The following is a 13,367-nucleotide window of genomic DNA, read 5'->3' as shown; positions in this document are numbered from 1 at the left end:
AGGTACCCAACACAGCCATGTCTCTGGCGTGGTTAGCCCACATACACACTTCCGTTTATTTATCATATGTAGAATAATACAGTGACATGCTGTCTCATAAGAGACTTTGCATAAAACAGGTCATGTGGTCAGGAAAAGCTTGAAAAACATTAGTGGAATTAGGGCCTGGAGTTTTTCCTTATCCTGTCATCTGAAGCAGGAGAAACTCCTGGGCCGAGTCATGGTTTCATCGGTGTGTTTCTGTAGCTAGTACCCTGGTTCCCTCCTGTATTACTGCAAACAGCCAGATGCCCATTCATACCAGGTTTATATACCACCCCCACCCGGCCTAGTGCTACCCAGGTTTATATACCAACCCCACCCGGCCTAGTGCTACCCAGGTTTATATACCACCCCACCCGGCCTAGTGCTACCCAGGTTTATATACCACCCCCACCCGGCCTAGTGCTACCCAGGTTTATATACCACCCCCACCCGGCCTAGTGCTACCCAGGTTTATATACCACCCCCACCCGGCCTAGTGCTACCCAGGTTTATATACCACCCCCACCCGGCCTAGTGCTACCCAGGTTTATATACCACCCCCACCCGGCCTAGTGCTACCCAGGTTTATATACCAACCCCACCCGGCCTAGTGCTACCCAGGTTTATATACCACCCCACCCGGCCTAGTGCTACCCAGGTTTATATACCAACCCCACCCGGCCTAGTGCTACCCAGGTTTATATACCAACCCCACCCGGCCTAGTGCTACCCAGGTTTATATACCACCCCACCCGGCCTAGTGCTACCCAGGTTTATATACCACCCCACCCGGCCTAGTGCTACCCAGGTTTATATACCACCCCCACCCGGCCTAGTGCTACCCAGGTTTATATTACATTTACATTTTAGTCATTTAGCAGACGCTCTTATCCAGAGCGACTTACAAATTGGTGCATTCACCTATAATATCCAGTGGAACAACCACTTTACAATAGTGCATCTAAATCTTTTAAGGGGGGGGGGTTAGAAGGATTACTTTATCCTATCCTAGGTATTCCTTAAAGAGGTGGGGTTTCAGGTGTCTCCGGAAGGTGGTGATTGACTCCGCTGTCCTGGCGTCGTGAGGGAGCTTGTTCCACCATTGGGGTGCCAGAGCAGCGAACAGTTTTGACTGGGCTGAGCGGGAACTGTGCTTCCTCAGAGGTAGGGAGGCGAGCAGGCCAGAGGTGGATGAACGGAGTGCCCTTGTTTGGGTGTAGGGCCTGATCAGAGCCTGAAGGTACGGAGGTGCCGTTCCCCTCACAGCTCCGTAGGCAAGCACCATGGTCTTGTAGCGGATGCGAGCTTCGACTGGAAGCCAGTGGAGAGAGCGGAGGAGCGTGAGAGATTTTATATTTATTTACCACCCCCACCCGGCCTAGTGCTACCCAGGTTTATATACCACCCCCACCCGGCCTAGTGCTACCCAGGTTTATATACCACCCCCACCCGGCCTAGTGCTACCCAGGTTTATATACCAACCCCACCCGGCCTAGTGCTACCCAGGTTAATATACCACCCCCACCCGGCCTAGTGCTACCCAGGTTTATATACCACCCCCACCCAGCCTAGTTCTACCCAGGTTAATATACCACCAGTCTAGTTCAGCCCAGGTTTATATACCACCCCCACCCAGCCTAGTTCAGCCCAGGTTTATATACCACCCCCACCAAGCCTAGTTCAGCCCAGGTTTATATACCACCCCCACCAAGCCTAGTTCAGCCCAGGTTTATATACCACCCCCACCAAGCCTAGTTCAGCCCAGGTTTATATACCACCCCCACCCAGCCTAGTTCTACCCAGGTTAATATACCACCAGTCTAGTTCAGCCCAGGTTTATATACCACCCCCACCCAGCCTAGTTCAGCCCCGGTTTATATACCGCCAGCCTAGTTCAGCCCCGGTGTATATACCACCCCCACCCAGCCTAGAAGGGGTGGGATAGAAAGCACCTGAGGCGTGTGTTTTGTATTTATTTATTGAACCTTTGTTTAACCAGACAAGTCAGTTAAGAACAAATGATTATTTACAATGACGGTCTAGTAACAGTTACTGGCCGTTGTTCAGGGGCAGATCAACAGATTTTTACCTTGTCAGCTTTGGGATTCGATCTAGCAACCTTTCGGTTAGTGGCCCAACGCTCTAACCACTAGGCTGCGCGTGTGTGTGTGTGTGTGTGTGTGTGTGTGTGTGTGTGTGTGTGTGTGTGTGTGTGTGTGTGTGTGTGTGTGTGTGTGTGTGTGTGTGTGTGTGTGTGTGTGTGTGTGTGTGTGTGTGTGTGTGTGTGTGTGTGTGTGTGTGTGTGTGTGTGTGTGTGTGTGTGTGTGTGTGTGTGTGTGGTCCTATGCTCCCAGTGAGCTAATTAAGGGCATCTCTGCTGTTTTACTGAGCTCATTAAATCTGAGTGTCCTCCTGGGGTAGAGACCTAACACACACACAGAGCCCTTCTGTGGAGCTGCACCTCAGAGCATGACCCTTACAACAGCTATTTGATGCCCTCTTCCCTCAGAGAAAAAAGGCATGTTTGAGGGGACCATATTAAGGATCCTGTCGTTAAACATAGCTCTCCTCTAGGTCTAGTCTGGGAACACATCTGGTCAGCTCTCCTCTAGGTCTAGTCTGGGAACACATCTGGTCAGCTCTCCTCTAGGTCTAGTCTGGGAACACATCTGGTCAGCTCTCCTCTAGGTCTAGTCTGGGAACACATCTGGTCAGCTCTCCTCTAGGTCTAGTCTGGGAACACATCTGGTCAGCTCTCCTCTAGGTCTAGTCTGGGAACACATCTGGTCAGCTCTCCTCTAGGTCTAGTCTGGGAACACATCTGGTCAGCTCTCCTCTAGTTCTAGTCTGGGAACACATCTGGTCAGCTCTCCTCTAGGTCTAGTCTGGGAACACATCTGGTCAGCTCTCCTCTAGTTCTAGTCTGGGAACACATCTGGTCAGCTCTCCTCTAGTTCTAGTCTGAACACATCTGGTCAGCTCTCCTCTAGGTCTAGTCTGAACACATCTGGTCAGCTCTCCTCTAGTTCTAGTCTGAACACATCTGGTCAGCTCTCCTCTAGGTCTAGTCTGAACACATCTGGTCAGCTCTCCTCTAGTTCTAGTCTGAACACATCTGGTCAGCTCTCCTCTAGGTCTAGTCTGAACACATCTAGCATTAAATTAATAATATGATTTTACGTTTATGTTGAAAGCAATATCTTTGTCAAGTTGATTATTGAAGCGTAATATGTCTTGTCCTCACTGCAAAGTGACAGTGAGATTTCAATAGAAAGCTAATTTTTGTGTGTTTGAAGCGTAGGCTTGTATGTGATGTGATGGCCTAAGCTGTCAGATAACACTAAAGACACATCCCAAACCAGTACTTCAAAGCCAATTGTTCGAACCTGTTTCTATCTGCATAAAGAAGCATTGCTTCAGAGAAACTCTTCCTGAGACCACTAGGCCTCCCTCAACAACATCTGTTGATTTCCTCTGAGGTTTCACCTGGCTGCTCTTTCCACATCAAGTGATTGAAGTGTGTGTTTAGGTCCTCAGATCATGCATAGTTAAGTGACCCAGCATGGAAGCCTTTCAAGGAACAACCCCCTTATTTCACATTAGAAAGGTCTGTAAAGTGGGGCTCTCCACTGCAGTAATGGTTAGCCGCTCAACAAGTGTCAACCAGATGCCAACCACACACACACACACACACACAGAGAGAGCGAGATGTTTATTTTCCCTCCACAATCTGGTCTAGCCATCTCATCCATTGTACACTTAGCCTACACTGGCTCCCTCTACGCTTTTCACATATCACCTGTCATCCCATATAGCCTACTGTGTTTGTGTAGCAAAGTGAAATTGGACTAAATTCCACCTCCATGGTCTTCTCACTGTAGAGGAGGAGGAAGATGAGGCATATGAATGGCGCTGACTTTGGCAGAGCTACCAGCTTAGCTCACTTCCATGGAGTGGTTAAAAGGCAGAAAGGCATGGGTGGCATCCAGCTTCTATAGGGCCTATTCATCATCGTCTGGAATGTGGCACCAGACTAGGGCCCTATTCCCTTTATAGTGCACTACTTTAGACCAGGGAGCTATGTAGGGAATAGGGTGCCATTTGGAACACTGGTTTGAGGTAGGCCATACCCCTCATAACCTGGAAAACTGGTAGCATGTTTTGATTCAATAGCAACCCTTTAAGCTCCAGAGCCACACTGTGTGGCCTCTCCTCCTCCTCAGCCCCCAGGCTCTAATCAGAGAGGGGCTGTGGCCCCTGTCTCCGTGTCCCGGCTGGGTCCCCTCCCTGTCCTTCCGGTATGCAGTATCTCTCTGATCCACAACCCTGAGATCAGACCCTGCACTCCCACCAGTCGACGCCTCCATGCTCAAAGCCATAGGCTCAACAACAGGACCCAAACCCACACCCACCCACACCTCCAGTGGTCAAGAGCAACTTCCTCCCTGATTGGGTAGTGGGATCAAGGGTCACACAGGAAGTATGTGAAAGTACAGTGTGATCTATGAAATGCATTGTAAGCGTTGTTAGGAGTTGGAACATTGCACTTCCTGCTTTGGACTTATTGGTTCCTCCTGTTATTAACAACTTAATTCCGTACACATTCGGTATAGCCTACCTATGAATCTAAACCGCTCATGGTGTAGTAACTAAGGAGTTGAGGTTGGAAATACAGTCACTATGTTGCCTGACCATCTCAGTTACTATAGAACTAACAATACAGCCTTAACACAATGCAGTGCTGATTAACACAGTCATTTATGTATGTGTGTGAATGGGTAGGGCTCTTGATTAACATACATATGATATCATAGCCATTAGAGGTTTCATGTGATTTCATTATCATGGCCTCTGCCTTCCTTACATAGCCTGGCTCTAGTCCACAACCAGCAACATTGTGATTGGCTAAAAATAGCCTGGAAATGAAAATGCCTAGCAGTACAGTAGCAACTGTTAATGGGGTTGGGTTAGGTGGAGGACTGAGGCTGTGTCCCAAATGGCACCCTGTTCCCTACATGGCCCTATGAGTCCTGGTCTAAAGTAGTGCACTGGATAGGGTGCCATTTGGGATGCTGCCTGACTGTAACCCGGCTTAGATGTCCTCATCTGGCCCCCCCACCCCAACCTTCACATTCCTGCCCAGCCAAACTCAGCTGTGGTTCGTCTTCAACTCCAGCACGCACCCACTCACTCCCCCAGGCCTGTTAGCTTCCTGTATCGGCCTGGCGTATCGAGCCCGAGAATCCAGATAATTAATCATCTAGTTTAAATTGGACTAAATCTATATTTGACCTAAGCTCAACCTTGTGTCCTGATGACTTTCTGCTTGGTCTAATGAGCATTACTGAGTGAATGAATGACATTTTATTTAACTGTCAAATCGCCAGTTGGAAACCCGTCCCTTATGAATAATTGTCACATAAACAAACATTATAATACTTTGCTGTGATAATTCTTCTTCCGGTGTTCTCTGCAGTGCACATCACATCAAGAGTGAAACAAATAAAATGCTAAATCAATCCATAATAAATAGTTAATAAGGTTATCCAAACAATACTTACATCACTAGAGCAGTAAAAGATCTACATCTAGAAAAATGAAATCGAAGGCATTTGAACCCAGTGTAGCACTAAGAGAAGATTAGTGATAGTTCACCTCACTGTTCACACAGGACAGGATCCAGTAGGGAGAGAAGATTAGTGATAGTTCACCTCACTGTTCACACAGGACAGGATCCAGTAGGGAGAGAAGATTAGTGATAGTTCACCTCACTGTTCACACAGGACAGGATCCAGTAGGGAGAGAAGATTAGTGATAGTTCACCTCACTGTTCACACAGGACAGGATCCAGTAGGGAGAGAAGATTAGTGATAGTTCACCTCACTGTTCACACAGGACAGGATCCAGTAGGGAGAGAAGATTAGTGATAGTTCACCTCACTGTTCACACAGGACAGGATCCAGTAGGGAGAGAAGATTAGTGATAGTTCACCTCACTGTTCACACAGGACAGGATCCAGTAGGGAGAGAAGATTAGTGATAGTTCACCTCACTGTTCACACAGGACAGGATCCAGTAGGGAGAGAAGATTAGTGATAGTTCACCTCACTGTTCACACAGGACAGGATCCAGTAGGGAGAGAAGATTAGTGATAGTTCACCTCACTGTTCACACAGGACAGGATCCAGTAGGGGAGAGAAGATTAGTGATAGTTCACCTCACTGTTCACACAGGACAGGATCCAGTAGGGAGAGAAGATTAGTGATAGTTCACCTCACTGTTCACACAGGACAGGATCCAGTAGGGGAGAGAAGATTAGTGATAGTTCACCTCACTGTTCACACAGGACAGGATCCAGTAGGGAGAGAAGATAAGTGATAGTTCACCTCACTGTTCACACAGGACAGGATCCAGTAGGGAGAGAAGATTAGTGATAGTTCACCTCACTGTTCACACAGGACAGGATCCAGTAGGGAGAGAAGATTAGTGATAGTTCACCTCACTGTTCACACAGGACAGGATCCAGTAGGGGAGAGAAGATTAGTGATAGTTCACCTCACTGTTCACACAGGACAGGATCCAGTAGGGAGAGAAGATTAGTGATAGTTCACCTCACTGTTCACACAGGACAGGATCCAGTAGGGAGAGAAGATTAGTGATAGTTCACCTCACTGTTCACACAGGACAGGATCCAGTAGGGAGAGAAGATTAGTGATAGTTCACCTCACTGTTCACACAGGACAGGATCCAGTAGGGGAGAGAGATGATTACACAGATCCACAAAGAATTTAATTATTTAATTTTTTATTTTTTTTTAAATCAACTCCCATATCTACTGGGTGAAATACCACTGTGTGACATCACAGCAGCAAGATTTGTGACCCGTTTCCACAAGAAAATGGCAACAAGTGAAGAACAAACACCCTTGTAAATACAACCCATATTTATGTTGATTTATTTTCCTAGTACTTTAACTATTTGCACATAATATGACATTTTATGTCTATTTTGGAACTTTTGTGAGTGTAATGTTTACTGTACATTTTTTGTTTATTCCACTTTTGTTTATTATCTATTTCGCTTGCTTTGGCAATGTAAACATGTTTCCCATGCCAATAAAGGCCTTGAATTGAATTGAGAGAGAGACAGAAAAAGAGAGCAAGATAAGAGGGTGGGTAGGGGAGAAAGGGAAGATAGTTACAGGTCTGTGTTACTGTCCTAAAGGCCTGACAGTGACTCACCTCTTATAGCTGCAGACTCAGAGACTGAGGCCCTGGGAAACGGACTGTAGCTGGAAGCTAAACTATTCTGGACGGCACAGCCCCGTGCTGTCTGAGACAGCTCAAAGTATGCAGTGGAGAGCTGTCAGGGTGTGGTAACCAAGGGCTAGTGAGTGGACCATGTTGGAATGTCCATAATGATCTTGCCTGCATGTATTCTCTGCTCCCATGTTGGTCTGTAGAAGGTCACAATTCTAAACAGGCCACTTTTCTCTCTCCTTCTGCATGTTTATGGTGAGAACCTTTTCCAGGTGTCACCCTGGGGCAATGGGGTGGACTGTTTTTCATCTCAATGACAGTTCAACAGTGTCTTCTCTTGGTGTTTTCCCTCCGTTATTTCAATCTTTCCTTGTCAGTGCATGTTTCAATTTGTGATTTATCGTGATGGGAAAGATTACAGATTTAAGACCTTTTATTTAGCTCTTGTAATCAAAATGTTGCTGTTGGATTGAATTAATTTTTGATAAGCTAGACCAATCCTCCTCTGATCAAATCATTAGACTCTGTACTAGGTCTGACCTTGTATGACATCAGCAGTATATTTGCTGTTTGGTCTGTGTGAGCCATTGAAGACTAGGTGTGGGTCAGCAGCTCTCATCAAGGTTTTAACACCTCTCCTCTCATTGTTCCCCTCACACCTGTTACAAGCCCTAGAGCCTCAACTCCTCTACTTTACTGGGTGTTTATTGGCTCTGGGGCCAGGCTAGCCAATAAGAAGGCTTGTGTGCTGACAGGAGAACTGGGTCTATGTGTTAACACAATGAAGTGTGTGTTGTTCACACCAGTGTTCTCTTCTCCTTTAGCAGGGCTATTGAACGAGCATGTAGACGTGAGCTTGCTCTGGGCTCATCAGGAAATAGTTTCTAAAACCAGACCCTCATATTCCAAGGAGGGTGCTGATGTTCCTAGTCTCTGAAGAGCTAGTACTGTTCATTTGTTCTAGTTCTGTAGTTGATGTTCATTACTTGTTGATCATGTTGTATTAGATTGCTCTGACTGAAATTCCTTGTGGATAAGAGCATCTGCTAATTGACCAAAATGAAGTGTTATTGGCTCCTGTTTCTGATGATGTGGTGTTTTCCAGGTGTACCGGCAGGACTGTGAGACGTTTGGCATGGTAGTGAAGATGCTGGTTGCTAAGGACGCCAGTCTGGAGAAGCAGCTGCAGATTCCACTCCGAGAGAACCTGGGAGAGATCAGGGAGCGTTGCCTTGACGACCTCAAGCACTTCATCTCCGATCTGGATCAGGTGATTGAGGTCGTACAGCAACCGGAACCCTCCATCTGAGACAGACAGCCAATCGCGTCCCATCTTATTGTAAGGGAGCCAATCAGGTCCAGTCTTTTTGTTGGGCCTCCAGTTTGGGCATACAGTGAGGGCAGGACTCCCAGGGGTCTGCCATGTGTTAAGACTATGGATATCTTGAGCGGTATTGGCCCCATGTTTTCCCATCTTTCTGGGTTTCAGGCCAGACATGCACCACACCCAGGTAACCCATATGTACTGATAATGTCCAGCAGTAATTAGTCAATGTTGTCAAAAACAGTGTTCAAAGTCCTGTTCAGCTACTTCCTCACCACCCGATGAGGGTATTGGTTCTACAATGTCCTTAACTAGTAGAACTGGTAGGTCAATTTAGGCTAATAGTTCATCTGGGATTTAGTGATTTTAAAACTGTTGTTAACCAGTGTAACCATAGGGAACGGTCATCAGTGTTTTTTACTGAACTGGTAATCTAATGGTGATGTGTGTTATAGGTCATTATCCACTGGTACCACAAACAATGCTCTGCAAGTACAGTACCAGTCAAGGGTTTTTCTTTATTTTTACTATTTTCTGCATTGTAGAATAATAGTGAAGACATCAAAACTATGAAATAACAAATCATGTAGCAACCAAAAAAGTGTTAAACAAATACAAATATATTTTATATTTGAGATACTTCAAAGTAACCACCCTTTGCCTTGATGACATCTTTGCACACTCTTGGCATTCTCTTCACCTGGAATGCTTTTCCAACAGTCTTGAAGGAGTTCCCACATATGCTGATCACTTGTTGGCTGCTTTTCCTTCACTCTGCGGTCGTACTCATCCCAAACCATCTCAATTGGATTGAGGGTCGGGTGATTGTGGAGGTCAGGTCATCTGATGCAGCACTCCATCACTCTCCTTCTTGGTCAAATAGCCCTTACACAGCCTGGAGGTGTGTTGGGTCATTGTCCTGTTGAAAAACAAATGATAGTCCCACTAAGCGCAAACCAGATGGGATGGCGTATCGCTTCAGAATGCTGTGGTAGCCATGCTGGTTAAGTGTGCCTATAATTTTTTTTTTAAATCACAGACCGTGTCACCAGCAAAGCACCCCCACACCACCTCCTCCATGCTTCACGGTGGGAACCACACATGCGGAGATCATCCGTTCACCTATTTTGCATCTCAAAGACACCGCGGTTGGAACCAAAAAGCAAAAATGGACTCATCAGACCAAAGGAAGGATTTCCACCGGTCTCATGTCCATTGCTCGTGTTTCTTGGCACAAGCAAGTCTCTTCTTCTTATTGGTGTCCTTTAGTAGTGGTTTCTTTGCAGCAATTCGACCATAAAGGCCTGCTTTCATGCAGTCTGCTCTGAACAGTTGATGTTGAGATGTGTCTGTTACTTGAACACTGTGCAGCATTTATTTGGGCTGCAATTTCTTAGGCTGGTAACTCTAATGAACTTATCCTCTGCAGCAGAGGTACCTCTGGGTCTTCCTGTCCTGTGGTGGTCCTAATTAGAGCCAGTTTCATCATAGTGCTTGATGGTTTTTGCGACTGCACTTGAACAAACTTTAAAAGTTCTTGACGTTTTCCGGATTGACTGACTGTCGTTTCTCTTTGCTTATTTGAGCTGTTCTCGGCATAGTATGTACTTGGTATTTTACCAAATAGGTCTATCTTGTCACATGCACAGGCTTCCCTGTGGCTCAGTTGGTAGAGCATGGTGTTTGCAACGCCAGCATGGTGTGTGCAACGCCAGGGTTGTGGGTTCGATTCCCACGGGGGGCCAGTACAATTTATATTTTTTTAAATGCATGAAATGAAATGTATGCATTCACTACTGTAAGTCGCTCTGGATAAGAGCGTCTGCTAAATGACTAAAATGTAAATGTATCTTCTGTATACCACCCCTACCTTGTCACAACACAAATGATTGGCTCAAACGCATTAAGGAAAGAAATTACACAAATGTACTTTTAACAAAGGCACATCTGTTAATTGAAATGCAGTCCAGGTGACTACCTCATGAAGCTGGTTGAGAGAATGCCAAGAGTGTGCAAAGCTGTCATCAAGGCAAAGGGTGGCTACTTTGAAGAATTGCAAATATAAAATATATATTGATTTAATACATGATTTCATGTGTTATTTCATAGTTTTGATGTCTTCGCTATTATTCTACAATGTAGAAAATAGCAAAAATAAAGAAAATCCCTGGGATGAGTAGGTGTGTCCAAACTTTTGACTGGTACTGTAAGGATCCAGTTAAAAAGCAAAGTCTTGTTTTATGAACTCTTCCTGCTAGGTACATTTGATTTGAGATTGCAGCAGCTGAAGCAAGACTTTTGGTGCTACTGCCTGGGAGTAGGATTGTGCTACTTGTGTAAAGTCTTGTATGGTCTGAGAATATACACGTTCTCTCTTTTCGTTTGTATGGAAAATGTGTTAATCTGACTATGACCTACTTCAGCCAGTATGGCACTGGCCTGCTATGTGTGATTTACATTTTGTGTTTTTTGACAGATTATTGTATTCACCACCAGTGCTAATTTTCTCTGGGGGGGGAAGAGGGAGAAGAAAAGAACACTTTCTAAACGTCAGATGCTCAACTCAACTTTCTGTATGTGGAACTGACTCGTCTTTGATTTGTGATTTAAATGATTTTTGAGTATAACAATAATAAAGATGTTTTTATTATGTAAATGAGTTGTAGACAATGTAGTATCTACCATTCACAAATCAGGTTTGGTGCCTCCGATGGTACTTTGTGGGTCAGTGTTTGGTTTAGGTGCACTGCTTGAACACCAAGTTATTTGCATTGTATATTTTAATATTTACTTTGTCCAAAAATGCTATCAAATCAATTATTCTAGTATATACGAGAAACAAACATTTTCTGAAACATTGGGTAAGAATATTTATTTAAAGCTTTACATCACAACAGTTAAGTATTCATGGTATAATGACCTGCGCTGTATAAAGGGCATGTATGGAGAAGACCTCTAATGTAAATGAATCTCCACAGGTTGCTTTTACATTGTATTTTACACCCTGAGGGACAAGCGTGTTAGAGAATAAACATTGGAATACAGGAAAGACTCAGGGTATCACTTTACATTGATGTTGAGAGGTTTAAGAGCAACTTCATGTTAATTGTTAGCCTACCAGAAACCAGATATTATGGCACTTTGATTTGAGTAAGCACATGGTTTGTATCCTGGCAACAGTTGGTTTGTTTTTGTAAAGCCTTGATTGATTGACAAGTGATGCGTGCAAAATAGCTCTGCTTGTTACTACGACAACAGCTTGTCCTGCCTCCCTACGCCAACTTTGTTTACATCAAAACCAGAAAAATCTCAGTTAAAACTTGGGGATATAAAAATACCAGTATTAACATTTTAACTTAATATATATACATTCATATTTTGTACTATTAAATAATTATGTTGGTTTGTCTCTAGAAGTCTACTTTACTAACTATTCCTCTCCCTGTCAGCAATAACAATAGTGCATTAATTGCCATTTAATGCACACAATGGTATTGCTGGAATACTTCCAATGGTTCATCATACAATGTTGTAAAAAAAAACAAATGTGTTTTTTGGTGAATTTTATAAAAGGAAAAGAAAATGTCTTTTTTTAGGTCTCCTGGCATGGTTTGAGTGTTAGACATGACCCATAATAAGAAGTCCAATAATATGGACAATGTTTTGTCCAGCAAGTCAAACTACAAAGAACTGGTCTCACCTGTCCACAAATGATTACTGCTGGAAGTAAAACAGAGAATGTACATCTAGATTATGAAATGATGCAGTTCTTTCCTCTGTGACCCTTCTTTCTGGATTTAGTCCGTGAGTCGTTGGGCGACATGGCCGTAACGCGTGTTGGGAAGTCCTCAGTGTAGTATTGATACCTGCTAGTAACCCTGGGCTGGGGAATGAGCTGCCCCAGGAAGTAACCTTCCTCCTCAGAGTCTGAGGAAGAAGAGGAGCAGGTGGAGCACCAGTCTTCCTCGTCAGCGTATAGGCCGCCTAAGAAGCGGTCACGATCCCGGTCGCCCCGAGCCTGGAGGGAGTAGTCCGAAGTGGTGTGGGGATAGGGTGGCGGCCTGTGAGCACCAGGGCCAGGTTGGTTGAAGAGGGCCGCGTGGTGTTCCTGAAGGGAACTCAGACCATGTCCCTCGTAGGGCCTCTGCACCCGTTCCTTAGGCAGCAGGTTAAGAGCGTTGTCCGAGCGGGCTCTGCGGTTGTGGTGGCGGCTGTGGTGGTGCCGGCGTGGCCTTTCGGGGTCCTCGTGGTGGTACACCCTCCGACGCGTCCTCTCACTCTGAGGAGGCTGACGCACCGCCAGGTTCTGGTAAGACCCGTTATCCACCGTGTCCTCAGAGAACTTGACCATCTGCTGGCCAGGTGGCCGTGTGGACTGGGACCTGCTCCTCCTCAACACTGGCAGCTGAAGGTGAGGTGGTGGCACCTCCTGTTTAGGAGGGAGGGGTGGGAGGGGCAAAGACACCGGCCCCTGTACCCTCTGCACCCCCCTCAACACCTCCTCTTCTTCCTGGTCTGCTGCCCCCTCCTGGTGATCGAGAGAGTTGGCGCTGCGGTGGAGCATGGAGGAGTTGAGGGTGCCCATGATGCTCATCTTCTCACAATCTTCTGGGTCCAGCAGGTTGTGGAGGGAGTAGAGGATCTGACCCTCCTTACTGTCTCCATCCGCTGACGCACCTGGGAGGACAGGACAATATAAAGTTGTGTTACTCGAGAAAGAAGCAGGAAAACAAGAGTTCTTTACTGTATCTAATTACTGTA

At 45.6% G+C, this 13,367-nt stretch overlaps 2 protein-coding genes across 10 annotated transcripts in view; one reads left to right on the top strand and one right to left on the bottom strand.

Moving 5' to 3' along the window:
• Positions 1–11,262, top strand: part of LOC106576512 (uncharacterized) — a 37,719-nt gene extending 26,457 nt beyond the window's left edge. For all 8 annotated transcript variants that reach the window (XM_082964115.1, XM_082964120.1, XM_082964114.1 and 5 more), the window contains exons 9-10: positions 1–2; positions 8,388–11,262. The exon at positions 1–2 is cut by the window's left edge and continues 130 nt beyond it. In XM_082964115.1, the coding sequence (XP_082820241.1) occupies positions 1–2; positions 8,388–8,591 (206 nt within the window). In that variant the 3' untranslated portion in view covers positions 8,592–11,262. The remainder of the gene's footprint in view (positions 3–8,387) is intronic.
• Positions 11,263–11,463: 201 nt separating this feature from the next.
• Positions 11,464–13,367, bottom strand: part of LOC106576510 (prickle-like protein 1) — a 71,414-nt gene continuing 69,510 nt past the window's right edge. For both annotated transcript variants that reach the window (XM_082964113.1, XM_082964112.1), the window contains exon 8: positions 11,464–13,283. In XM_082964113.1, the coding sequence (XP_082820239.1) occupies positions 12,358–13,283 (926 nt within the window). In that variant the 3' untranslated portion in view covers positions 11,464–12,357. The remainder of the gene's footprint in view (positions 13,284–13,367) is intronic.

The sequence above is a fragment of the Salmo salar genome, chromosome 17, assembly GCF_965601325.2.
Source record: "Salmo salar chromosome 17, fSalSal1, whole genome shotgun sequence".
Taxonomy (NCBI): Eukaryota; Metazoa; Chordata; class Actinopteri; order Salmoniformes; family Salmonidae; genus Salmo; species Salmo salar.
This window is presented reverse-complemented; position numbering and strand designations above follow the sequence as displayed.